Consider the following 26,383-nt stretch of genomic DNA (forward strand, 5'->3'; position numbering starts at 1 on the left):
GATCAATTAATTCTACGAGACTAGTCATGTCGTCGGGATCATCGAATGGTATATGGCCCATGTTGGTACATGCACACAAACTCTTGGTTCGTTGTCTGGCTAGATTTAAGTCTTCTTTTCATTCCGTGCTATCTTGCGAACGTTTAACGAGATTCCCTTGGTTCGGCCAGTGGAATGAACTTACTCTCTTTCAGGTCAATAAGACGACGTAAGCACTGCATGTCCAAGGGCGGAAAACAGGATAATAGATGGGTTTCTTTTTAGTTATATTATCGTATGATAGTTACTTTGTGACGGTGGAGGACAGCCATCCCTTCTTGATGCATTCTCGACGATAGCAAGTGAAGGGCATAAAATGCTCTCAAGGACATGTCATTCTCCAGAATTGGAGGTACGTTGATATCTCTGATAGACACAATTGAAGTGGAATTGGCGATTTGTCCTCGTTTATTGAAACAAATTCAAAAGGCATGGGCCATACATATCTTTGTTGGATTCATGTGCATAAATTTAAATCCCCTTAGCTGAGACACTTTGTCCTCAAATATGATCAGAAGTTGCAAAAAAAAAAAGAGATGAAATAGGCCAGTCGATGGTTGTATTTCCTTTTTCACTTTGGTTGAAACTAGTCACGTTGCGTGAGGTCGCCTCGCTGGGCAGGCATCTCCCGCTCTTTCTTCATTTTTACCTCAACAGATAACATCAACAACCACTTCAGCCTACCTCCAGACGCACTGAAGACGGAAAGAAAAGGGGCCCCCCTAAGGCGCTTGAGGCTCCAGGCGAAAATGGAGTATAATGCTTCTGAAGTGCGTACAAGACTTGACTCATTGTTAGAGACTGTGATCGATGACAAAGAGACGCAAAAAGCCCTCTCGCCAGACGTTGATATCCCCAGTCAGTTCTTAGAAACGCATGGTATCACTCTGGAGTTTCATGAATTCGACAACACTAGCAACAGCGCAAGTAAGAATATCGACCTTGACCCCCCGATTCTGTTTGATTATTGTTCCCCAAACTTTTTCCAGCAGCACCCCGTGGACTTGGACGCATTCACAGATCCCAAATGGATGAAACCGACGCTTCATTACGCAAAGTTCAAAAAAGATATGCCTTTAATGAGTCGTGTTAGCTATGCCGCTCATTATCTTCATCGTTGGGCTGGCGGCGGCGGACTCCCTAGAAAGGGGGTATTACCAGGTGCTTTGTCCACTTGTGAATTACGAGGTCTGGTCAGCGTGACGTAAGCATCTAGCTATCTAGATATTAAGTCAGGAGATTTGACTGTGCTAATTTACAACAGAGGTCGTCATGCATTATACGCCGGTCTTGGATTCAACAACAATGTTGCCCATCAATACAACGTTTGGATCTTTGAATATGATAGTGTCGATAAACGGTTCGGAAGTAACAAACCACATCTCATTCTGTTGGGCGAAATAAGAGACGTTGGCCACGAGGGTTCAATCTTGTATGGAGAGCTTGCATTGCTTCTCACGGCCATGCGAAATCGTGCATTTCAGCGTGCGGTATTCAAGTATCCAGATTCAGACGAAGATTCAGAAAAGGGAAACGAGATTCCGTCGGATAAAGGGTTCCGCTTTGAAGATGAACGGCGCTTTCCAGTATGCCTCTCCTCCTTTTCATACAAGTAGTCCTTGCAATCGACATTAATTTTGATGCTGTAGGTTCTTATGGTCTCCATTGTCGGCATGCAGCATGCGCGAATTTCCCATGCTTGCATGGACGGCCTGAAGGTAGTTATTCGACAAGTTGGACACTAGTGTTGTAGGAAAGCTAAAACAACATGAACATTCTTTATTCTACTACCCAAAAGAAGGATTACCTGCGGCTGTGGTTGCTAGCCGCTCAGACAAGAAGAATCGTTATATTACGTTCAACTTCTTTTTTTTAATTAGTCTAGTATAATCTTATCGATTGGCAGGTCACACTCGTCATGCTTAGTCCAACCTATGCGGATGAAGTTTAATTTCGACTGAATTGTTTCAGTTCGGTTTCATTGATAACTGGCCATGATATGTTGATGAGAAGAAGGCTTTGAAGTGACAGACTTGCATCTGCAATTTTCCTGCATGCACGGCTCTAATTGTCGTTTTCCCTTTTAGTATACATCCCTTTCCGTCGGCAACATGAGAATTCGGGCGTCTTTTATGTTTCTAACAGGAAAACGATTGCAAACATTGTATTATATCCTTCATTCCTCACGCCTCCTCTTACATCTGGTGTTGAATGGTATCCCTAGCGTATACGGTAGATCTACCGTGATATCGCATTAGGGCACAGCAAGTCACGAGCCACGGCATCCAATGCCGTGTCGAACAGCGAGCGCACTAACCCAATACGGTAGGAATACAGGCATAGGACCCAGATTTGGATAGAGGCAGGAGAGTAAACGTTTACCACCACAACCACATATCGGATTACGATCGGTCCCAATTTGATCTTTGATGCAGTTGCTTGCCAGATGTCTATATATTTCTGACGAAGCAACTTGATCTTGACGGTGGCAGACATATCCCGTGCAACCGACAGGGTGGGTCATTTCTTCGAAAGGAGTAACCTCCACAGTGACAAGCTCATCCAGCACACTGAGTATGCTCCGGACTTCCTCCCCACCACTTGCGACGAGAATGGAAAGTGCAGCCCTCCATAAGCTCCAAGCCATCCCAAGGGTCGATATCGATAACTTGATGGCCTGCATGGCGAAAAGCTTCCTTCATCTCTCTCATTCCGACGTTGAATGGGAGGGTTATTTTAGGAAGTACGACTTGATCATGCGGCATAAACGCAAAGCAAAGAGGGTGTGAATTGCTCAGTCCTTCCTGATATAGAATTCATCCTCCCTCCATGGAATTCGAGCGCTGCTGAAGTCCCACTCCCACAGGCGCAGACCTAATTTCCCAAGGGCGCGATGGTATCTATAGTCAGATCAAAGGGAGTACGTGCCATTTATGTCGAGCAACAGTATCCAAAGTCGTTGCATAGCAGTTCATAGGTAGCCGAGGAAAATTCGGATTAGATCTGTATCCGTGGTAGAAAATATACGACAACTACATTAATTTAACGTAACGAGGCTAGTCTGGTATGAGCAAATGGAAACCAGCTGGGTTGATCGTGAAAAATCGCATCCGGGTATAAATACCTCAGAAAAGTCCCACCAACAGTTCATGTTGCGGTTCTCTCTTCTCTATTGCGCCCTGGTTGCTTAACTATGTGAAATCGCCATGACTGAGTCAATTACTACCTTGCGGCAACAACTCGTTGGCTGAGCAACAGGGGCCAATGCGAGAGGGAGAAAGTAAAACGTCGACGGTGATGTTAGCTAGTTAGTTACCTAATCTTGTGTTAGTTTGTCAATTAACTAGTTACCGAACCTTAAGTTCTCTAGGTTTTAGGGTTTCCCGCCCTCTCTAGGGATAAGACGACAAAGATAACGGGTATTCGAGATAAGAACGTATCCTTAACCATTGTATTTAGACCTATTTAGGAACAACGCGTAGGCCCTACCATCCGCCCATAATCCCTTCCATCAATTCCATCAACCCATCCAGTGCCATGTCTCTTTGTAATGAACCGCAGGAGCGCATTCTCACAGCCGACATCAAACCGCTACAACCTTCTGAAACACGGTCGAATCATGGAGCCGTAATTGAAAGTGGCACCATTGAGGAGCTCGGCTATGTCGCCGTCTACCGGAGAGTATTCCGTTCTTTGGGGAATATGTGCTTGGTGATCGCAGTAACATCGTACGCTCTCGCTTCATTGTAGTTCCAGGACCGTGCTGATTATCTCTGTGGTCCCTTGAGTGCTATTTTGATTACTGGAAATTATCAAGTTTCATATGGAGGATACTGGGGTCTATCCTGGTGAGGACTGACTCTCTGAACTCGTGAGAATCAGGGCAATGCTGACTTTTCAGGGGCTGGATTATCCCCAATGCCATCCTGCTTCCCCAAGTGCTTGCCATCGCGGAGCTTGCCTCCTCCATGCCAATCAACGGCTCCTTCTACTGGTGGGCTGGTGCGCTTGCGCCGCCGCGGTGGTCGCATGCCGTCTCACTCATCACAGGATGGTTGAACGTGCAGGCCATGTTCGCCGCAACGGCTGCCTTCGCCTACGCCGTGGCTTCGTCCCTTGCCTACGCGGTAGCCATTGCCTTTCCTTCGATGATCTGGACCAACGCCGAGATCATGTGCCTGTCCCTAGCTGTGCTTGCCACCTGGGGCAGTCTCATGACGTTGAGGCTAGAGCGCATTGCCTTTGTGTATATGACCATCGGTAACATCCCCCCTTTCACTGTTGGCTAGCATCAATGTTTACTGAGAAAACAAAAGCAATTTTAATCCTACTACACATGCTGGTCTTCGTATTCGGTCTACCAATCGCCCACAAACTTCAGAATCTGCCATTTGTGTCTGCAAAGACTGTCTTTGGGGAGTACAGTAATTTCTCCGACTGGGGTCTACCTGTGGCCATTCCGTACTCCTGGTTTGGTGCTCTCTGGGTCAATTCGGGGTGGGTAGTCCCTGTCTATGTCACCGAGGAGACGCATAATGCAAGAATTGAGATCCCCAAATCTCTGTACTACACTTTTACCACCAATACGGTATGCGGCCTTGTCATCTGCCTGATTTCCGCGTTCTGCATCAACGACATGGAGGCCGCTGCAGCCTCTGAGAAGTATGTCCTTGAACTCTGCTTCTTATTTTTGTACATGTGCTCATTCTAGCGCAATCTAGTGGATATCCCTTGATGGATCTTATCTACCAGCACTGGGGCCAAGCTTTCACTGCGACCTTCCTCTTGTTTATCGCCCTGGTTGGAATCATCGGGGGCAGTGGAACCCTTCTCACCTATGCCGGTCAGATCGCAGCATTTGCCCGAGATGGTGGATTCCCATGGCATGAGCGCGTGGCCTACGTGCATCCTCGACTCAACCTACCCATCTACTCCGTCGCCATCCTAGGAACAGGCACGTTTCTAGTTCTCATAGTCTCCCTCTCCCCAAAGGCCAGCTCCATCATGTATTCCATCGCTGTAGTCACTGGTCTCATTACCTTTCTTATACCGGTTTCATTCCGTATTTTCGCTGGCGACAGATGGGTCCCAGGCCCCTGGAATCTTGGCCGCTGGAGTATGACTGTCCACATCACGACCGTCATCACGCAGGTGTATTTGATGATCATGGAGTGTTTCCCGACAACACCGAACTGGACTGTGGATACTTTTAATTATGCCTTTGCACTGACAGCCGCAGCAGTTGTGATTTCTTGCGGGCTGTACTGGACCGTGGGGAGGAAGAATTACAAAGGGCTGAATCTGGATGCTTTGGAGGTATGGAGGCATCATACTGTTTAGGCGATTGAGATGTAATTTTGTCGCACAAGAGATCATCGGTTCAGGTGGCAGGACCAACAGAATCTATACCTTGTATTCCAACTACAACAAATATATGTAACTTTTACCGCCTAAAACATAACAAATATTGAAATAAACCTATATGCGAAAAAGCTCCTCATGGGCTGATTTTTGGTGCTCGGCCGAGCTCGGAGATGCCGGTATACAACTACATCTACATTTACATATGATTCATTTTGTTAACTAATGAAGAACTGTCCATGAAAGACTGGCACGATGCCATTTTTAAACAAAAACTTTGTCCAATTAGTTCACAGGACATATATACTGGACCTAGACCGAACATAGACGAAGCCCTAAACAATCCTTCGGAAGGATTTCTCGATATTCTTTTACCATGGTACGCAGGAGCCAAACCCTCTTCCAAGCCCCGCTAAGCTTTCCTTAGGGTGGGAGTTAAGAAACTCGATTCTACCCTCTTGATTGGACAATTACTTGACAGCTGAAAAGAAAGCTTAATGAGAAGTTTTGATCTGGTTCCGCATCGAACAAAGACAGGTACGTGTTGCAATGGATTCGCTCAGGTCCCCGTGGGGATGCACCGGATCGATATGGGCATTTGTTCCATGTAAGTGTCTAATTTCTTCTCATCATTCGGGGTTCTATGCTCATTTAGCCACCAGCAATTTCCATCCATCGATACGGCGAATACTGCCTGGCTACTATAAGATGAAGCAAGACACCAAATCTTTCGGCGCTGCTCGTGGGACGAACGAGATACCAGGCTATATACTATGAGTATAGTTGAGGAAAGAACAGACTGACAGCTGATTGGCCAAGGCTCATTGCGGCCTGAGGAATTGTTACTAACTCCTTGTGGTTAGTGGATGAGCTAACTTACTGGACAGCGACATGGTGATGACATCATCATCTGATGCTTAGTTAGTTACCCCACACTCTGATGGAGCCAATCAGGACCTTGGACTGTGGCATCCTGCTTGCATAGGGCTTAGAATGTTACACCCATTCTCAACACTCTCCACCCATTACTAGGCATTTGAGGAGGAAAATATCGGTGAATTGAATAGTATCAAGTACATAGGGAGGCGAGATGCAAGGCTAGTAGCGGCTGAGTATCTTGTGGGAGCAATCAGATACAGTGTGAAGAGCTACAGTGTACCTATCATTGATCGATCTTGAAATCTATTGTAGACCAAAGAAGCCATAAGAGACAGACAGCCCTCTCTGGTCGTTCCTAGGCTAGCCTTGTTCCACCTCACGTCATAGCCTTCCCAGTCCGGCCTCACCTTAAATACCTTCTTCCCCTGCTCTCTGACTTCACGAACACACAAGAAACACTCAAGTCAACCTCAAACCCCCTACACTCACAATCGCGACACCAGAAACAAAATGTCCAAATCACGTCTCCCTCTATACCTCGGTCTTGCCGCAGCCGGTGCCGGTGGCTACTATCTCTACAAGTCCGGCGGCGACATTGACGCCGCCAAAGCGCGTGCCAAAGGTACTTTTTCTTCACCGTGTACTATTGCTAGGAAAACCAGCCATCCTTCGTCAGGAGGCCGGCTGAGTTGAGATAAGGAAAACCACGGCTAATATAGATTTCTCTCTGTCCAGCCGACGCAGAAAAAATGCGCGCCAAATTGCCACATGCCAGTGAGGCCGAGCACAAGGGTAAAGAAATTGGCGAGAAGGCGACTGCCTATATCGATGAAATTGTACTTACCCACCACCGCCTATTACCTTATGAAGACTCTGGGGGAAGAGAGAGAGAGAGAGAGAGAGAGAGCTAACCATTTGATAAATAGGTCGACTCAGCACACGCCAAAGCCAAGAATGCCAACGCCCGCCTCGGAGAAGGCGCCAAAGAAAGTCTAGAGAAAGTCGAAAAGATTAGTCACAATACAGCCAAAGAAATGGGTTCGGCCGTTGACAAGCTAGACCGGAAAGTGGAAGAGAAGGCGTCGGAGGCGAAGAAGAGTATTTCGGGATGGTTTGGGGGCTCGAAATAATTTGATACCTGCAGGAAAGAGCATATAGGTTTCACGATATATTTGTTTCAGGAGTTAAGGACCCATGTCTATCTATGTTTGGTATGAGGCTTGTTCCAATTTTCAAGTCATGCTTCTTAATTATGTAATTAGGGCTGTTCTTAAAAGACCTACTTTTCATCTCGCACAGGGTAGACAATACCATTGTAAGAGGTGGCTCCTGCATCATTCTCTTTCCTTAGCTCTTCTTAATAGCTACATTAAGTCTCATGGAGGCGGACTACTGTCGTTAAATCGTTTTGGCCCTTGCAAATCCTCTTCCCAGGACCGCTTTGAAAAAACTTATACACGAAAGAACAGTCTTCTGACAGACGGATAATCATAAGGATCAGAACAATCTGGCCGACCAATCGACCCTTGCCTTTGCGATACGTCAACAGGAAACTCGGTCCCTTCTTCATCATCGCTGTCTTGCTTGGGAAGCCGCAGCCGTTCGTAAAAATCATCAACCTTCCAGACTGTCACAAGGCTTAATTGTGTACCGTCTGCTTCAATATCTGTTTTCCAAAGGATCATTTTCTGCCCCCAGGTTATCGCTTTTGCCTTGTCTTCGAGGATCAAGGTGGAGTTTTTGGGATTATCAGGTGATGGAGGAGTGGTGGTGATTTCCGGAGGCAGAATCATGAAGACTGCGTTTCGTGATGCAGAGAATCCGCATTCTTGAATCTCATAAATCGAATCCTCAAGTCTTGTCAGATAGTCGTTGTATCGCTGAGCACACGCTCTTTGTGAAAACGTGATAGTCATACGGCTACCATCAACCGTTACGCCGACTCGAAGTGGTGGCGGTGCCATGGAGGAGTTGATGATGGGAACTTATATGAGATTGGAAATGCGTTATAAAAATCTGAGCAGTTGAAACTGAAGGAACAAATTCGTTGGGTGTCTATTGACCATGCTGAGATGGTGGCTGTACACGCATGAGGGGCAAATTTCAGTCTGATACCCTTCAGCCTGGTACTCTTCAGTGTTCACAATCATACGGCGCAGTGTTGTAATCCGACTCGGATCCTCGTTCGCGATTTCTTCTCATCTTTGCTATGCGATTCATAATTCTGACCAGGCATATACATGGAGTAAAATTTAAGGTTTTTCTCTAGTATGAAATGTTCTGGCGATTGGATCCCGAGCCTGACCTTGAACGTACTGCTGGACAAGAAGATCTTCAGTTTGATGATCCATCTTGGATAATCGATCACCATCGCCACAACATCATCTTGAGAGTTTACAAACCGGAAAGAGCTTCACCGACAAGGTTTAGGAATACCCAGTTTTCACAAAACGCCGAGCGACATGGCAATAATAACCAAACCGAGACGAAGAGTGTGCGCGGCAATGGTCAGGACAAAGGAGACGATAAAACTTCAAAAGAGAGAGAACACAGCTACCGAATCAACTTCTCCGAACTGCAGCGTTTGCATCTGAGACAATTGCAGCATAAACTTATTCAGCATGCAGTCGATCTAAGATACAATGCTAGTGAACCAGCTGGCTGGGCTGAAGACTTGAGACAATATGGTAAGGCGAATGATTCTTTTCAGTTTTACCGACTGTATGCTGAATCACTTCGCAGTGCAAGCGCTGCAGGACTTTGACTACATGGGCAAACACATCGAACTCCCCAAGGACCCGTTTTACGTAACCGGCGAACGGTTCATAGAACGCTGCATGCTGCAAGTGGCCATGAAAAACAGAGAGAACGATATACATCCTCTCCAGTGCTCAGAAGCTGTCCGCGAATGGGAGACAGAGGGCACCCAACCGGCGCCTATTGGTGGAACACGCAACAGGAACTTTCAGCAGGCTTGGGTCAAGGATTTCAGAAAACGCATTGGTGTAGCCATGGTGGGCGGCATTTTCCTGATTGCGCCGATGTGGCTGATGGTTCTGCACAATACTCTCTATATTTCGCTGGTTGCGACGACGGTGTGTGTGGCTTTGTTTGGGTTATTGATGGCTTCAGTGCTCGAGAAGCCGATTGATGTCATGTCGGGTACTGCTGCGTATGCTGCTGTGTTGGTTGTTTTTGTAGGGTTGACTACCAGTAATAAGCCGTGATGTATGAGATGTTCTATATGAAATGAGACTTGCCCATTGGCGTCAACTGAATGAAGCATCGTACCTTTGGATGAATTTTTGTAGTCTGAAATGTTCCTCCAGTTTAATTTGATTCTGATCTATGCATGTCAGCTGGAGGAATGCACATGGCTACAAGCATTCCATCCGTAAGGGCTATTGCTGTGGTGACTCGGAGAATTTAAGCGGGACGAAAACATCTCCAACTTTCAGCAACGAAGTTATATAGGAGATTAGTTCCGTCAATGGTCTTTTTCACCGTCTCGCCATTGTTTCTGACGATAGAACTTCTATTCGCTTTGTGGTGGTGAATTCTACAAATAGTCCATGAATGTTACCCGATTTGGAGTAAAGTGGAACGCGAAATTGACGCGCCGAAAGCGCGTTTGTTTACGCGCGTCAGACCAGCCACTTCGAAAAAAGAAACACCAAAAAGAAGGAACAACCACAACAAAACAAGGCTCAATTCATTGTCAACATCCCACTTTCCGTTCTACTTAGGTTTTTCTGCGAAGCAAGTAGAAAATATTACGACTGAAGAAACAACCACCGAGAAAATAAATAAAAAGAAAGAGCGACCGCCAAAATGTCCACGGCAACCCGCTCCAGGACTCGCTCTCGCGCTCACCTTCCTCGCTCGCAGTCGCACCAAGCAGGCATTCAGCAATTCACAAAGACAGCCAAGCCAGGAACTCTTCCTTCCTCCAAGTCGCTCTTGCTTCTCGATGGAGAGAAGCCCTCCTGCCAACTGACTGCGTCTCCGTCGAAGAAACGAAAACTTAATGAGATCACGACAACTACCAACGATGATACCAAAAGTGCAGCGGAGGCAGCCGCATCCTCTACACAGTCCCCGCCAGATCGATCAGTCGAAGATACTCCATCCAAGACTTTGAAATTTTCCGATCTCTCCGTCTCGACTCCACGAAGCTCCCGAACGAGGCCAGCCGCAACCCCTACCAGGAGCAAGACCACGGTGCGTGCCCGCTCACACCCGAAACCACCTACTTTCAAAAAATCCACTTCCACACCAAATATTGCTGAATCAGCCACGACCACGAAATATCCCGCCGCACTCACTGAATTCCTCCATCTTCACTCTTGCTTTCTGAAGGCTCTCTCCCTTCACTCCGCTCACAATGAATACTCCGCATCCGCCGATCTTCGGGAACTTTTGCCCAGTATCGAAAAAATATGGAAAAAGCGAAAAGTCGTGACGAAGGATGTGCAAAGATTAGTACAGGTGTGGGATGATGATTCAATTACGAATGAGGAGACGAAGGAGACGACGAGTTCGAATAGCAACAACCTGCGTTTCCGACTTGCGAACTATGGCTTGGGCAAAGTCTGTATCGAACGATTAGACGTTTCGGGGCCAGGATCACAGGGAATGTTTGACGAGAACCATTTCCAAGAACGATTCGTGCAGATCCTGGAAACGAAATGGCAAGAACAAATCGATGCTCAAAACGACGCAAAGAAGAAAGAGGAGATGGAGACCTCCTTTCAAATAGACACGCTTCCTCTCGCTCCTATCCAAGCCTGTCTGACTCCCTTCAACACATTTCGCAAAGGCCAGCAACGACTCCAAGACCTCAAAGGCGGAGTTATCAAAGTCAAGACAGCCATGATGAAAGCCACCTCCATCACACCCGGAGAATCAGGATTCGAAACTCCAGCCGTCGCTCGTGATCCAACTGCCGAGCGCCGCAAAGGTCTGTTCGAGCGTATCAAGAACAAAGAACTTATACAATCGAAACTTGGGCCAGCTCCAACAAAGGAACAATTACTCCGTCGATCTGCGGCTCAGCGAGCTGAGGATGTGACCAAAGTACTTGCGTTGTTGAGACCTTCATATACAATGACAGTCAACAACGACACCGTCGTTGCTCAAAGGAAACCATTCTCATGGCAGACACTCATCCAGACCATCCGAGATTCTCTTCGGAACCCAATTCCAGCTGAGGAGATTGCTGCTTGTTTGGATATACTAGCACAAAAAGATGTTGCTGGTGACTGGGTCGATGTTGTTACTATCGGTAGCTTGAAATCAGTGGTTTTAATGTCCGCCCGTGATATCTCGCCGAAAGAAATTGGGATTAAAGTGGGCAAGATGCAGTTTTGAATACCCCTAGTTTTTCTGTTGGAGCATATTATACTTTTTTGTATACAGCGACTGCTAAGGCTTTTTTTGCATTTGGAGCGAGCATATATGTTTATTGCATGATGTATTACATAACTGCATTTATAGAAATAATGCTATAACTACTTAATCAACTACAAAGCAAGTCCTTTCAAGCAATAGAAACGGGTGGGGGGAACGATCAATCTCAATTCATATCGTCTGCAACAATCTGACCTTGATATAGGCTTCTAGGATGCCCTCCAATAGGTTTTGGGTAAAGGTCGTCATAGTCAAACAGATCGCGTTTGCGGTGCAAAGCAAGTCAGATCACAGCATTACCAGCTGATACGGACTTATTCTTTGATTTCCAAGGTTATTCTATCTTTCATTAAATATATTTCAAATGATTACCATACAAACGCTGTCACTTTGTCGTGCGCCTTTCCATTAGATCTACTCACTCTTCCCCTCATCGTAACCCCCCCCTACTCTTTCTACCTCTTCTTCTCCCTTCCGTCCTGACTGCCTTCCTCAATCTCACCCTCATCTGTGGCTCGTATCTGTATCAGCTATAGAAACATGGCTGACGATCATCGCAAGTCGATTCGTTGACGTGATAATGCACCCTCGCTCGCTGACAATAATCATACTAGCATACTTTGACCTTCCAATACCCAAAGATGCGCCGATTGAGCTACGTCCTACGCCTGGCAAAGGATGGGGTCTTTTTGCCACTAGAGATATTCAACGTGGATCCCTTATCATGAAAGAAAGAGCGTTGTTCGTCATCCAGAAGGCGTCTGAAAATATTACAGAGCAAGTTATCAGCAATGCCGTCAAGAAACTGGGCGACCCCCAGAAGCATATCTTGGCTTGTCTGTCAGGCAATAAACCACGCAAACTATCAAATGGTCTGATGAGCAGTGGACCGCTAAAGCTTGCAAGGATCTGGGGGGAAAATTGCTTCTCGCTTGAAACCGGCGTGGAGCAACGACTATTCGGAAATTATATTGAGGAAAAACGATGGGGTCTGTTTCCTTGCCATTCACGTTTCAATCATTCATGTCAAGAGAACGCCTTTGTTCCCGAGTCACAATCAGAGCCGGGGGTTGGAAGAAATTCTACATCCAGTTTTGCAGTGAGAGACATCGCTGCTGGAGAAGAGATCACTATCGGTTACCAAAACGGGTTTCACAGTCACACTATGGATGAGCGTCGCCGATTGCTTACATTTGAATGTCGTTGTACGGTTTGTGATAGAGCTTCAAAAGACCGCAATTTCAGACAGGTCAGTGACATGCGGCGGAGATTAATGAGAGGGTTGGTTTATCTCCTGGACAGCATAGATGAGAACAGCGAGTACGACGACGACAATTCACCGCACTTTAAACCAGTCATATGCGATCCCGTCATGCGTAAAGCAGCGGACAACTGTGACTTCCCCCTAAGCACTAGACTGATATACGATCTGTTACTAGTAGCCCTCAAAGAGGCAGAAGGAGTTTTGGATGCCGAAGGAGCAGCCTACACCTGGACTCATGTGTGGCGTAGGGCTAACTCGTTCGGCACAGCGGAAAATCGAAGAATCGCCAAGCTGGATGTACAGCAAAAGACATGGTCTGAGAGACTCGGAATGGCTTTCCAACTTGATGGGCGAGCTGATGCGGCTGATTATGCCCATACATTGGCCTACAGGCGAGTGAAAGGGATTGAGATTTAAGCCGAATTGTGTATCAACTCTGGCCGAACATCAATGATGATGAGCGAGCTGTGGATGGTTCTTCATATTAGTTCTGTTTCATGCAGCTTTTGAAAATGTTTTTACTGTCATCCATGTTGTGTGATTGTTTTATTTATAGACTTCCTTACCTTCCAACCTCAAGAACTCTTTTCTTGATTACTACCGAAAAGGTTGTCGAATGATTAATGATGAATACCTTTTTAATACCTGAATATATCGGATCCAAGGACCATATATAGACTTAGCCTCACCAACATTCAACCAAAATTCCTCCACAAACGCAAGATGTTGTCTGTGGCTCTCCTACAGCTACCTTACTCACAGCTAGTCATCAAGACAAACATGAAGGGACAGATTGGGGATGACCTTCCTAATTCGGCAATCCAATTTAACGCGTACGCGTGATCACGTGATACGCGTACATCCGCTTCGCGTCTCCCTCGATAAAGTTATGGAGAACATTCAACCTCCGTCCTTCAACCCTTCAATGTATGGGGTTGCTTTGACTATAAAATAGGAGAATATAACAAAATGTCTTCACGGCCGGAGCTCAAAGTAAGTATTATCCTCACTGATACGCATAGTATTCAAAAATTTCTTCTCTGCTTCATTATGCGGGATACTGCAAACCTTCATAAGTACGCAATCTAAGCCATGACAGGTCGACGATGAACCTGGATTCATTCGTTTTTTCCGATCGCTACCTTCCAAAGATGCTATCAATGAAAGTAATCCGACCACTATCCGCTTGTTTGACCGTGGCGACTGGTATACAGCACACGGCACTGATGCCGAATTCATTGCCCGCACCGTTTACAAAACCACTTCGGTTTTACGAACATTAGGCCGAAGTGACTCCGGCGGCTTACCATCAGTCACTCTGAGTGTGACTGTCTTTCGAAATTTCCTACGAGAAGCTCTTTTCCGTCTGAACAAGCGCATCGAAATCTGGGTGTCTGCAGAGAGTGGAAGAGGACAGTGGAAGTTAGGCAAGCAGGCCAGCCCGGGAAACTTGCAGGATGTTGAAGAGGAGCTCGGCGGTGCGGGTGGGAGTGCGATGGATTCGGCGCCCATCATCCTTGCCGTCAAGGTTTCCGCTCGTTCGTCAGAGGCTAAGAATATTGGTGTTTGCTTCGCGGATGCTAGCGTTCGAGAACTCGGTGTGAGCGAATTCCTCGACAACGATGTCTACTCAAATTTCGAGTCGCTTGTTATACAGCTTGGAGTAAAAGAATGTGTCATTCAGCTTGATAGCACCAAGAAAGACGCTGAACTGGCGAAACTTAGGGCTATTGCTGATACTTGCGGTGTTGCTATAACCGAGCGACCCATGGCAGACTTTGGTACGAGAGATATTGAGCAGGATTTAACCAGACTGTTGCGTGATGAAAGATCAGCTGCTACATTACCTCAAACGGAGCTGAAGTTGGCGATGGGCGCCGCTGCTGCTCTGATCAAATACTTAGGAGTCATGTCAGATTCGACCAATTTCGGTCAATACCAACTCTATCAGCACGATTTGTCACAATACATGAAACTAGATGCCGCCGCATTGCGTGCCTTGAATCTCATGCCGGGCCCACGAGACGGAGCGAAGAATATGAGTTTGTATGGACTTTTGAACCATTGCAAAACCCCTGTGGGAAGCCGATTGCTTGCTCAATGGCTCAAACAGCCACTGATGGATCAGGCAGAGATAGAAAAACGTCATCAGTTGGTTGAAGCATTTGTTGTCGACACGGAATTACGACAGACTATGCAGGAGGAGCATCTGCGAGCAATCCCAGACTTATACAGACTGGCCAAGCGCTTTCAGCGTAGTCAGGCTAATTTGGAGGATGTGGTACGAGTTTATCAGGTTGCTATCCGCTTACCAGGCTTCGTCCGCAGCTTCGAAAATGTCATGGACGAGCAATACCAAACTCCTTTGGATGACCAATACACGACAAAGCTACGCAACCTATCTAACAGTCTTGCAAAATTGGAGGAGATGGTTGAAACTACGGTTGACCTTGATGCGCTCGCTAACCATGAATTTATCATCAAACCTGAGTTCGACGACAGTCTCCGGGTCATTCGAAAGAAGCTGGACAAGCTCCGATACGACATGGATTTGGAACACCGGCGGGTCGCTAAAGACCTAAATCAAGACATGGAGAAGAAACTATTCATGGAGAACCACCGCGTTCATGGTTGGTGCTTCAGATTAACCAGAAATGAAGCCGGGTGTATTCGCAACAAACGAGAGTATCAGGAGTGTTCGACACAGAAGAACGGAGTATACTTCACCACGAGAACGATGCAAGAACTTCGCAGAGAACATGATCAATTGTCATCGAACTACAACCGCACTCAATCAGGCCTAGTTCAAGAGGTAGTTAATGTTGCTACTTCTTACTGCCCTGTGCTAGAACAACTAGCCGGCATTCTAGCTCATCTAGATGTCATTGTGAGTTTTGCCCACGTATCGGTTCATGCTCCGACAGCATATGCTCGGCCCAAGATGCACCCTCGAGGTACAGGAAACACTATTCTTAAAGAAGCACGTCATCCATGCATGGAAATGCAAGACGATATCTCATTTATCACAAACGACGTGTCACTTGTGCGAGGTGAATCCTCATTCCTCATTATCACAGGACCGAACATGGGTGGCAAATCAACCTATATTCGGCAGATCGGTGTTATTGCGCTGATGGCTCAGATTGGCTGCTTCGTGCCTTGCACTGAGGCAGAGCTGACAATTTTCGACTGCATTCTTGCTCGAGTGGGAGCAAGTGATTCGCAGCTCAAAGGTGTGTCAACTTTTATGGCTGAAATGCTCGAGACTTCAAACATCTTGAAGTCTGCCACATCCGAATCATTGATCATCATTGATGAGCTTGGTCGAGGAACCAGTACTTACGATGGCTTCGGGCTTGCATGGGCCATTTCCGAGCATATTGTCACGGAAATAGGCTGTTTCGGAATGTTTGCAACTCATTTCCATGAGCTAACGGCCTTGGCCGATCGCTATCCAAAATCCGTGAAGAACCTGCATGTGGTCGCTTTTATTAGCGATGCTAAGGAAGGAGAAAGCAATAAGAAGAGGGAGGTCACGCTCCTCTACCGCGTTGAACCTGGCGTCTGCGATCAGTCTTTCGGTATTCACGTTGCCGAACTCGTTCGCTTCCCGGAGAAGGTGGTCAATATGGCTCGACAAAAAGCAGAAGAATTAGAAGATTTCACCACAGCAACTTCCGATAACACGGAGAAGAAAGAAACCTCAGCCCTTGACAGCTACTCCCAAGACGAAGTAGAAGAAGGCAGCGCACTCTTGAAATCAATGCTACTCAAGTGGAAGGCAGAAATTGAAGCTCCAGGCAGAGAGAACTTGACCGCAGAAGAAAAACGACAGATCATGCGCGACTTGGTTACAGCAGATGGCAACTTGCAATCGAATAAGGTCTTTCAGAGCATCAAAGCTCTTTAGACGCTCGCCTTCCGTTTCATATATGCAATCTGCAATTTCATTTTAATATTTCGGTACTGGGGTTCTAGGTGTCTTAGGAGGAAGGTTCATCGTGAAGGTCTAGGGCATACACAATTCTGTTATCATGTATACTACTTATAATGAGACAAGCATCATTGTCGTCAATTCGTATGCCTGTTTGCAATTGATGATCTCAATTATTTTGACATACGGTCTTTCCCACAACTCAATCTACCTTGATATGAAGAAATTCCGACAAAGTAATTGCTACGAGTAAGACAACAAGATGTGAGGAGTTCCACGTGTTGGGTCCGGAAACGATGTGATAAAAACACGTGACGGCGCGGAAACCGCCTGTCGAAACGTGGAAGGTGAAAACACATCTCTATGTTAGGCACAACGAACAACTTCTCGTCGTTGTACATTCTTCTTCAACTGGAATTACTACAGTACTCGCCTTGCGACGCGATTATGCAACCAACCAGAACTCAGAGCTACTAATTGAATAGGAGAACCGTTCTCGATTGTCGGACCACATCAATCCTCAACTCCGCGCCGCCATGCCGTTACCCTGAATTTCACTTCACTGCAACTCAATTAACATCAACCATCCGAGAACTCAGACCGGACTAGATTCATGCATCCCTTCTCTGTGTTGACACTCGGAATCTTTGTAGCGGGCTACATCACTGCAAGGTGGGACCTTGTTACTCGCCTATACGAATTAGCGATCTTTGCCTGGAATCACGGTGTCGTAACTCGAACGGCCAAGGGATTCGTATTGCTCTCGGTCATACTCTTCATTTTCATCATTCCACTCAATTATCTCGCGTCGAAAGAAATCGATCTACATCCTCGTGTTGTTCAGCAGGGTATATCTGCTCGAGAGGAGTTGCGCCGGAGGGGTTCCTTTTAAAAAGCGAATTCAAGCTGCCATACCTGGAAGGATGACAATATGATAAATGGCGATGGCTTGCTGCGTGTTTTCTGGCCGAATGATATACCACGCTCATCGTCGCCCGGTGTTATCATCGGCTGGCGCAATTCGGACTTGGACCTGTTCGTCGTAACTGTGCTAGAAGATGTTGAGGTATGTGAAGTGCTAGACAGAAAAAAGGGGTTGGTCACGATGCTAACATCTGACGTTTTTCTAGCCAAAAAGCGTCGATAATGCGCTGCGTACGGGCGTCTTGTTTCGCAACTGCCCTCACCCGATCGCCCAGCTTTTTGTTCTCTGTGGAAAATCAGCGATGCATGTTCTAGGCTCAACCAACCCAATTGAATCGCCAACAACTTTCGATGCCGGTCATCTTTCAGTGACTACAAATACCTCTTATAAGATACCCCGTGTGTTCTGTCCTCCGCAAACGAATATCTCGGTTCAAGTGATTATGTTCAATCGCCCTCATCCGACCCGCATGCAATATATGTCATTGGAGCCGATATCATTAGCTTTGGCCGATAAACAATCGAATCATGGAAAGGACCTGTCTTCTGCCCCGATAGATGCGGAGGAAGAAGAGGAGAAAGTTCGGTCGAAGAAATTGATCGAGAAACTGAAGTGGCATACGGTCGTCCGCCATGTCCCGTCCCAGAAGGAGGTTGCGCTGCCTATTATCCTGAATCAGGTGAATTGTGCATTTGAAGTTGCACAGCTCATTGAGAAGAACAGCCGACTAATTGGGACGCGCGCAAAGAGAAGCATGAGTGTCAGCGAACGTGTCGTGGAATCTGCTACCACAATTTGGGACTTCTTTGTCGATGTCTTCTGGCAATGGATTTGGCCAGTTCTTACGAGCTGTTTTGTCTTTGGTCTAGTCTGTCATCGGGCAGTTGCTGAACTAGTCCTACGTATGCTTGAATGGCGAGCTCGTCCTGATGCTGCGGCTCTCAAGGATATATCCGCCACTGCACAGCAGGTTGACATTCGACTACAACAGTTTTGCTACTGGCCTATACAGTACGTCAAACTTCGACAAAGAAAAGACAATTGGGAGAGTGTCACGACCAGTCACCCAGATTACATTCGTTTTTACAACTCGTTGTGGCTTGTAGCCAACGATGTCATTATTGGTATTGCTTTGGGCTCTTATATTATCGATAACGCGCAATGGGTAGCCAGTCAAATAGACTACTTAATCACAGACTGGACAGTCGAAGGCTTACAGCGAACCATATCATGGCTAATGGGATGGCCAGCCGGTTTGAAGCTGAATAATGAATTAGCTGCATTCCTGGGAGATCTCTTTCTCTGGGTCATTGAACACTGGGCCGGTATATACTCACCATTCCCCCGGAGCCAAAAGGAGCCCGAGTGCTAACTTTTTTTAATGTAGCCTGTATCGCCAACCTACAACCATATTTACCACACCTAATATACATCATTGGATGCTCGAGTTTCGCCGGTGCCAGCATGCCAATCGCTCTATTCTCCGATTTACTTTCGATCATTACCATCCACATTTATTCATTCTACATAGCATCGGCTCGCATCTTTAATTGGCAACTTAGTATTATAATATCCCTTTTCCACCTCTTCCGCGGAAAGAAACGGAACGTCCTTCGCAATCGAATCGATTCCTGCGACTATGATCTCGACCAGCTTTTACTCGGGACGATCCTATTTACCGTTTTATTCTTTCTTCTTCCGACAGTCGTTGTCTTTTATCTCGCATTTGCATCGGCGCGGATGTTGATTATTTCACTCAAGGCGGCGCTGGATACGTGGCTGGCATTTTTGAATCACTTTCCCTTGTTTGCATTGATGCTGCGTGTCAAGGATCCAGGGCGTTTACCTGGTATGAACCTGAATAAAAGCTATAATGGTTTCAAGTACTAATGAAGACCTTAGGAGGTGTCTATTTCTCGCTACGAGAAGAAGTTATCAAACCATCATCCAAACAAAAAGGTGCAGAGGCAATCAGAATATCCTACATCCATCTCGAGGTATGTCCTCCTAGCAGTGTTTCAAATAACAGCAGTATACTCACAATGAAACAGTCCATGCCCCTCTCCCTCCGCGCCATGTTCGACCAATACTTCCAGCTCGGCCATCGCCTCCGTAAACACTACCTATCACCAAGTGTCATCCTGTGCCTCGTCACCGGCCGCTTTGTACCTCCCATCCATCGCCGCAACCTCTACAGTATGCAATACAGCATGCTCCCAGCCCATCGTGCAGGTATGTTTGAGGTCTGGAATCGACTGACGGAAAAGAAGAGCACATCCAATGGCTCAAGTGGTGGTCGAGGCATGAATGGTGGTATGGGGAATGGGCTTGTCAAGGTTCCGTCTAGTTATATGTCTAATGGTGGTGGTCGGCGTGGCCATCGATGATGACTGTAATGTATTTAATGTAGGATATATCTGTTCCGGTATATATATCTTTTTCAGTTGTATTCCGCAGTCTTCAGACAGGGTAGCACTATCAATTGATATGTATCCACTCAATTTTTGTCTTGGGGGTCCCATGTAGTCCTCTGGCGCCCTTCTATACCACAAATTGCTTTAAAGTTCGATCCTATAGATGGTTATATGACAAGGCGTTGTGAAGCTGTTGCTTTGATATGGGTTGCTGAAGTCCTCCAGAATCAATAACAATCCAATATCAAGTCCTCGTATAGGATAGGAGCGCACTCTGGATCGATATGCCAAGTAGATTCATTTTTCTTGGTCTATCTTGCTGGAGCGCTTCAATATGCTATATTACAACCCCCAAGCCCCTTTTATTCAACTCAGTGGCATCAAAAATCTGCATACTTTGAAGATTTGTTCCTCTCAATGTATGCGGCTGGGGTGCCTCAGATTGTTATTTTACTATATCTGCACAAAATGTCCGCACAAAAATCGCCGAGCCCCTAGTCACACAAACATATAAATATCTGTGAATGGCGTCAACAGACCTTTTCTTCTTCTTTTTCTTCTCCTTTCTTCCTTTATCCTCACGCATTCTCACACCACCGCCTGCCCCTGCCGCTGCCGCCGCCACACCACCAACCACTAGAAAACCTCTTTTGAATCCTCCGTGCCCCCTACTACTTTCGAAAATGGCTCATGGAGGAGCGTGGACCCTCGACCAGATGATATATCTGGTAGTCATGAAACTGGCCACCAGATATGGATGGAAGAGGGTCGCGGAGGAGTTCAGAGCGAGATTCGGGAGTGAGGCAACCGCCAAGGACGTTGAGTCCAAATTCAACAAGGACCTCAAAAAGTCGAAAATATTTCGAGTCGTGAGGGATTGGATAGACGCAGAAACGATCCCGGACGACGACATCGATGGGGTGTGCATCCTCCTGGATGCACTCTTGCTCTGGGGCGAGATCCCCTCCGAGGATCGTGTCTTCTGATAGCGGGTGAGAGATTTCTTTCGATTAAAGTCACATTGCCTTCACTTCAATTTCACATGGAGAGGAGATTGTTTCATTAAGTCATGTCTTCGTTTTCTCATTATAGAAACACAATTTTTGATGTCGAGAAAGTGCCATGCACTCTCACCGCTTGAGATGTTCAGTATCACTTTCTTTTGACCCTTGTTTTGCCTCTTCCAGCATTGTGTCGATACCACGATCCTTGAGTGCTTTCTGTAGATTTGTTTTTCAGCAGCAGTTCCTACCAAGAGTGTCGCTCAAGTACATACCACGAGACACGAGTTGTACTTTTTGAAGAGATCGGCACACTCATCTTTCGAATTGCCTCTGAGATATTCTGTCCACTCATCAGTTTTGCTTTTTGTCTTTGATGATCTCTGCTATCTCACTTTCGCTATACCACTTGAGGAAACATGTGTCGTATTTTCTAACTCATTTATCAGACGGATTGTAATATACACAGCTCAACATGCAGACCACCTACTCTTTGATATCATTGCACTCGGGGGCTAATGATGCTGACATGATGATTGTTTTTTTCTGACCGGTAGTCCTTTGTGGTTTCCTTCAGTTTGCTTTGAAAAATTCTTTACTTCTCACAAGAGTATGCTGTTGTTGGTTGGCATCAAGCTTGGTTCGGAAGCCTGTCACTTGGCTCCACTCCTCAAGATAGCGCCGGCCAAATAGTTTTTCCTGTGAGTTTTTATGCCGCTAATCCTTATCAAAAGTTTTGACGGTTCATGAAGATCTTATTTTTGTGTTAGGTCTTCTTGACTTCTTTTGTGAACATTCCCTCACATACCACATTCATTCATTCTTTGATGCAGTCGGAATTCTTTTTTCTCTTACTCTCATCCTCTCCCCGTCCTTTTTTGAGTGTCGTCTCGGCCATCATCCATCATGGATAACTCGGCAGACTTTTCCTCATTTTATGAAAAAGCGACAGCGGCTGTGATCAAGAGCACCCAGACAGTCATAAAAATTGGTAAAGAGGACGTTGATTTTCATCGTACCTCAAGCGCCGAATTTGCCGAAAACCTCGACGAACAGAGCTCACGCTTACTTTCACTTACCTCTTCCTTGCTCAAAGTTGCGACTGGCGGCACCGACATCGAACCTCCCGTTCTCGAAGATGAAGACGCGATCGAAGACAATTGGCGCGGCATTGTGGACGTGATTGATAACTTGCTCGAGAAGGCAGATGCATGTCTAGATGAGTTCACTGGTATCATCAAAAAGCTTAGTCCCCCGCAGCAAGATCAGATTCGTGAGGCGAGCACCCGACAGCAAGAAAAGAAGTTCCCTACCATCTACGACTACGGTCCATCCAAGATCCCGAAACCACAGCTTCAATTCCGCACCGCACCAAACAACCATGACACATCCCCATTCCGTCCTTTGCTCAAATCCAAGCCGCATGCTATCGTACCACTAGAGCAGTCTCTTCGACTGGTCGAGGCAGAAAAGAAACCTGCATTGTATGTCATGATGCGCAAAGTTTTTGAGAGCGATATTAACAGTACATATAGCTACCCAAACCCATACGAAAAAGAGATTCGTGATGCGAAGTTCCCCGAGTCAGCCTACGTCGCCGCACCACCAGTCGACTTCGGTCCCGTTGAATCCACTGAAGCTGTCTGGGTCGATACGCCGGAAGGAGTGGCCGAAATGGTCAAGGAGCTCAAAAAGGCAAATGAAATCGCTGTCGACTTGGAACACCACGATGTGCACACGTATTATGGACTGGTGTCATTGATGCAAATCAGCACTCGCGACAAGGATTGGGTGGTCGACACACTTCAGCCATGGCGTGAGGATTTACAGCAGCTGAACGAAGTTTTCGCCGACCCCAACATTCTCAAAGTTTTCCATGGTTCTACGATGGATATTGTTTGGCTTCAAAGAGATTTGGGCCTTTACGTTGTGGGCTTGTTCGACACATACCATGCTGCGGTAGCATTGGGATTCCCCAAGCGAAGTCTGAAATTCCTGCTCGAGAAATATGCACGTTACGAAGCCGACAAGAAATACCAAATGGCTGACTGGCGGTTGAGACCGTTGACTGAGGAAATGTTGAGATATGCCCGTGCCGACACGCATTATCTCCTCTACATCTACGATTGCCTGCGCAACGAATTGCTAGAAAAGTCCACGCCCAAAAGAAATCAGATCGACTACGTGTTGGAGCGATCAAAGACGGAAGCCTTGCAACGCTATGAACGACCTGTTTATGATATGGCTGGTGGACAAGGCGCTGGCGGCTGGCACGATCTGTTGAGCAGGAACCCCGCTCTGTTGTCGAAAGAACAATTTGCAGTTTTCAGGGCTGTTCATGAATGGCGGGATCGAGTTGCGCGAGAAGAAGATGAAGGTTTACAATGCGTGTTCCCCAGACATATGCTCTTCAAAGTGGCTATAGCCATGCCTGTCGACAAGCATACTCTATTCAAAACACTTTCGCCAGTTACTTTGATCGTGAAGTATAGAATAAATGAGTTGCTAGCCCTTATCAAGAAGGCTAAAATTGAGGGTGCCACCGGCCCTGAGCTACGTGATATTATCAAGCCAAGAAAGACTGTCGAGGAAGCCGTTGTATCTGCTACTAAGCCATCACCTCTTGTGACCGGCGAACCAACTGTGATTTCGGTGGTCCGAGCAGACTCGTCACAATTCTGGGGCGCGGCATTGCAGCCACAAGAGTCCGCCATCGTTCCTCCGAATTACAAAGTGGCGGCATCATTCGAAGCTTTACGGTTGTCTGTCCCTATTCCTCCCATGCCTGTGACAGTGTCCGAGGTTCGCCAAATGATTCAAGACACCACTCCTGCTGTGACGCCTGTGGAACAGTCACCCATGAACACCCCGTCAGCCAACAAAGCTGAGAAGAGGAGTGATATTTTCACAATCAAGGAAGTCGCCCCACGACACAAGAGAAAGGCAGCTGAGGTGGTAGAAGACTCTGATGAAACGTCCTCCAGCAGCGGCAGCAGCGAAAGCGAGAGTGAGAGTGGAAGTAAGAGCTCAAGCGAAGAGGAGAAAGAAAAAGAAGAAGAAGAAGAAGAAGAAGAAGAAATTCACATCCAACCCCCCACCAAAAAATCACGCAAGGAAAAGAAACCGCAAAAGAAGCCGCCCACAGTAGAAGAAGACACAATCCCATTCGACTACAACACGGCATCCTCAGTCCTGCACTCAGAGGACATGGCAGCGGCAGCGGCAGCGGCAATTGCACCGAATCATCAGAAGTATTACAATCCATATGCCAAGGCATTGAATGCGCCTAGCGGGGTACGGAAACAGAAGAAGGAGACGAGTGGACGAACGTTTACATTCAGATAGATTTAGAGTAAGGAAAGTGTGGTCGAGCTGTGTATTGCATCTGTATCTGCATCCGCATTCAGTCATCTTTGTTTTGATTCGAGTTGATACCCGCATGGATCCATGATGGTCCGTTTTTCTTTCTTGTTGATTAGTTAGATGAAAAGCCTCAGGTAGCTTTTTTCTAAAGCAATGACGACATGGATATTCATTTCAATCAATCATTTTCACTATTTCGATTTCTAAGGATCAGACTCTCATCCCACCACATTCAAACCTGATCACGAGAATCGAGCCCTGACCCCGGGAACCTGGTCAGTGAAGCTAGCGCCAGCCCAAAAAGCACCAAAAGGCCCGAGCTTTCTCTTGAGTCTGTATTGTACGTAAGTTAGTTAACTAACTAACTTAACTTGACTAACTACGTACTAGATGAACGACTGACTCATGGAGGACTATTGCGCTGGTTTTTAGGTTCTTGGTCTGTGTAACTTGTGTCTTGTCAAGTTGCTGAAGGAGACAAAGATTGCGGCTGAGGCCAAGTTTCAAATGAGCTGAGCTGAGCTGAAGAAGCTCGATACCATTCCAAGCTCCATCCACGGCATGCTCGAAATATAAAATTCCTCATCGATCATGGCAAAACAAGAAATCCTGGTGGCCTGGAGGTGGTCTGCATTATGCGTACCTGCATCCGGGTCCCTGCGCTAGTCTGCTGGTCAATGGCTGAGAGGGTCACGAGGATATCAATAAATTTAAATTATACACAACTACGTACATAGCCTGTATTTGTATGTAGCACGGTTCTTGCCGGGTACTAGATCATACTCCGTTCTAAGTAACTTACGTACAGCTCAAGCTATTTTAATCGTATTCACGGACGCATGTACGAACCGAGAGTCGACTATTGAAGGTTAAGTGTACTAAGAGAACAAAGAAAAATGTCTTCAGTATTCGGCTATCGGATAGTCGGGATAATCGTTTAGACCGTACGCTGAGCATGCTAGATAGTAGATAGATACGTAGTTAAGTTACAATTCTCTAGTTTAAGATGCTAACTTATGCATTTAGACTAAAAGTCATACGGCATAGGACGTCACGTCATAGGAACAAACCGTTGTCCGACGTCAAGGCCGGGATGCATGACCTGTCATTGTCCCTTGCATGTACATACTAGATGAAGCTACTAGAGAGTTGATGCTCAGTAAGATAAGGATTGCCTATTGTGTGAGTTATTTCAGTCGAGTGACTACGCATGTACGTAATAGTAGAGTCTGTGGTAAGACTCGGAGACGGTGGATACTGATAGTAACACGTACTGCGGATAGCGGGAAGCCTGCATAATCATACCCGAGCCTTAGTTACGGGGTAGCTGATATGTAATACGTACCCATACACCATGTAGTTAGTCTATAGACTCTATACTGCTCACTAAGTAGTCACACTTCGAATTCAACCTTCAAAAGGTTCCTCACCAAAACTTCCAGATATATACAGGTTTGAAGCATATATTGTGGTTCCCTGTGTCCTCTCGCCATCCACTACAAAGAATTACTTTGTGCCTCGTACTCGCACTAACTAACTATGGGATGCGGCAAATTGTATTGTCCGGTACGGATAAATACACTACTGCACATGGCCCACTCACACGGCTGTTCCTGCATCACCGCACCAATCAGCCTTGGATGCTCTCTGTGGGTGGACCAAGTCCTGTTTTCTTCTTGGGAGTATTCTTGGATGTATCCAGACTCAGGGGTAGACTACTAACAATCGAGGGCGGACTGTTCTGTGGACTGTGTGTCTTATGCTGTGCAGTGTACACAGGGCTGTCTGTCACCC

At 46.5% G+C, this 26,383-nt stretch overlaps 12 protein-coding genes across 12 annotated transcripts; 10 read left to right on the forward strand and 2 right to left on the reverse strand.

Annotated features, from left to right (window-relative positions):
* Nucleotides 1-788: 788 nt before the first annotated feature.
* On the forward strand, nt 789-1,784 carry EYB26_001028 (uncharacterized protein; the record flags this gene model as incomplete). The annotated part of the gene is made up of 3 exons (XM_054260340.1): nt 789-1,243; nt 1,304-1,625; nt 1,689-1,784. 3 exons carry the CDS (start codon nt 789-791, stop codon nt 1,782-1,784), a joined length of 873 nt encoding a protein of 290 aa, XP_054116315.1.
* A 1,792-nt stretch (nt 1,785-3,576) lies between these two features.
* Nucleotides 3,577-5,379, forward strand: EYB26_001029 (uncharacterized protein; the record flags this gene model as incomplete). Its single annotated transcript, XM_054260341.1, has 5 exons — nt 3,577-3,720; nt 3,790-3,887; nt 3,941-4,299; nt 4,356-4,701; nt 4,761-5,379. The coding sequence occupies 5 exons, from the start codon at nt 3,577-3,579 to the stop codon at nt 5,377-5,379; spliced, it is 1,566 nt and encodes a 521-aa protein (XP_054116316.1).
* A 1,410-nt stretch (nt 5,380-6,789) lies between these two features.
* Nucleotides 6,790-7,409, forward strand: EYB26_001030 (uncharacterized protein; the record flags this gene model as incomplete). Its single annotated transcript, XM_054260342.1, has 3 exons — nt 6,790-6,901; nt 7,015-7,115; nt 7,206-7,409. 3 exons carry the CDS (start codon nt 6,790-6,792, stop codon nt 7,407-7,409), a joined length of 417 nt encoding a protein of 138 aa, XP_054116317.1.
* Nucleotides 7,410-7,730: 321 nt separating this feature from the next.
* EYB26_001031 (uncharacterized protein) lies at nt 7,731-8,243 on the reverse strand (the record flags this gene model as incomplete). The annotated part of the gene is made up of 1 exon (XM_054260343.1): nt 7,731-8,243. The coding sequence occupies one exon, from the start codon at nt 8,241-8,243 to the stop codon at nt 7,731-7,733; it is 513 nt and encodes a 170-aa protein (XP_054116318.1).
* A 311-nt stretch (nt 8,244-8,554) lies between these two features.
* Nucleotides 8,555-9,506, forward strand: EYB26_001032 (uncharacterized protein; the record flags this gene model as incomplete). The annotated part of the gene is made up of 2 exons (XM_054260344.1): nt 8,555-8,966; nt 9,022-9,506. 2 exons carry the CDS (start codon nt 8,555-8,557, stop codon nt 9,504-9,506), a joined length of 897 nt encoding a protein of 298 aa, XP_054116319.1.
* Nucleotides 9,507-10,110: 604 nt separating this feature from the next.
* On the forward strand, nt 10,111-11,649 carry EYB26_001033 (uncharacterized protein; the record flags this gene model as incomplete). The annotated part of the gene is made up of 1 exon (XM_054260345.1): nt 10,111-11,649. One exon carries the CDS (start codon nt 10,111-10,113, stop codon nt 11,647-11,649), a length of 1,539 nt encoding a protein of 512 aa, XP_054116320.1.
* Nucleotides 11,650-12,268: 619 nt separating this feature from the next.
* Nucleotides 12,269-13,369, forward strand: EYB26_001034 (uncharacterized protein; the record flags this gene model as incomplete). The annotated part of the gene is made up of 1 exon (XM_054260346.1): nt 12,269-13,369. The coding sequence occupies one exon, from the start codon at nt 12,269-12,271 to the stop codon at nt 13,367-13,369; it is 1,101 nt and encodes a 366-aa protein (XP_054116321.1).
* A 552-nt stretch (nt 13,370-13,921) lies between these two features.
* On the forward strand, nt 13,922-16,862 carry EYB26_001035 (uncharacterized protein; the record flags this gene model as incomplete). Its single annotated transcript, XM_054260347.1, has 2 exons — nt 13,922-13,945; nt 14,052-16,862. The coding sequence occupies 2 exons, from the start codon at nt 13,922-13,924 to the stop codon at nt 16,860-16,862; spliced, it is 2,835 nt and encodes a 944-aa protein (XP_054116322.1).
* A 955-nt stretch (nt 16,863-17,817) lies between these two features.
* Nucleotides 17,818-20,198, forward strand: EYB26_001036 (uncharacterized protein; the record flags this gene model as incomplete). The annotated part of the gene is made up of 5 exons (XM_054260348.1): nt 17,818-17,952; nt 18,017-19,136; nt 19,199-19,660; nt 19,714-19,808; nt 19,863-20,198. 5 exons carry the CDS (start codon nt 17,818-17,820, stop codon nt 20,196-20,198), a joined length of 2,148 nt encoding a protein of 715 aa, XP_054116323.1.
* Nucleotides 20,199-20,908: 710 nt separating this feature from the next.
* EYB26_001037 (uncharacterized protein) lies at nt 20,909-21,211 on the forward strand (the record flags this gene model as incomplete). Its single annotated transcript, XM_054260349.1, has 1 exon — nt 20,909-21,211. The coding sequence occupies one exon, from the start codon at nt 20,909-20,911 to the stop codon at nt 21,209-21,211; it is 303 nt and encodes a 100-aa protein (XP_054116324.1).
* A 144-nt stretch (nt 21,212-21,355) lies between these two features.
* On the reverse strand, nt 21,356-21,757 carry EYB26_001038 (uncharacterized protein; the record flags this gene model as incomplete). Its single annotated transcript, XM_054260350.1, has 4 exons — nt 21,356-21,445; nt 21,502-21,569; nt 21,622-21,659; nt 21,717-21,757. 4 exons carry the CDS (start codon nt 21,755-21,757, stop codon nt 21,356-21,358), a joined length of 237 nt encoding a protein of 78 aa, XP_054116325.1.
* Nucleotides 21,758-22,132: 375 nt separating this feature from the next.
* Nucleotides 22,133-24,571, forward strand: EYB26_001039 (uncharacterized protein; the record flags this gene model as incomplete). Its single annotated transcript, XM_054260351.1, has 2 exons — nt 22,133-22,710; nt 22,762-24,571. 2 exons carry the CDS (start codon nt 22,133-22,135, stop codon nt 24,569-24,571), a joined length of 2,388 nt encoding a protein of 795 aa, XP_054116326.1.
* Nucleotides 24,572-26,383: the final 1,812 nt, after the last annotated feature.

Source organism: Talaromyces marneffei, chromosome 1, assembly GCF_009556855.1.
Source record: "Talaromyces marneffei chromosome 1, complete sequence".
Taxonomy (NCBI): domain Eukaryota; kingdom Fungi; phylum Ascomycota; class Eurotiomycetes; order Eurotiales; family Trichocomaceae; genus Talaromyces; species Talaromyces marneffei.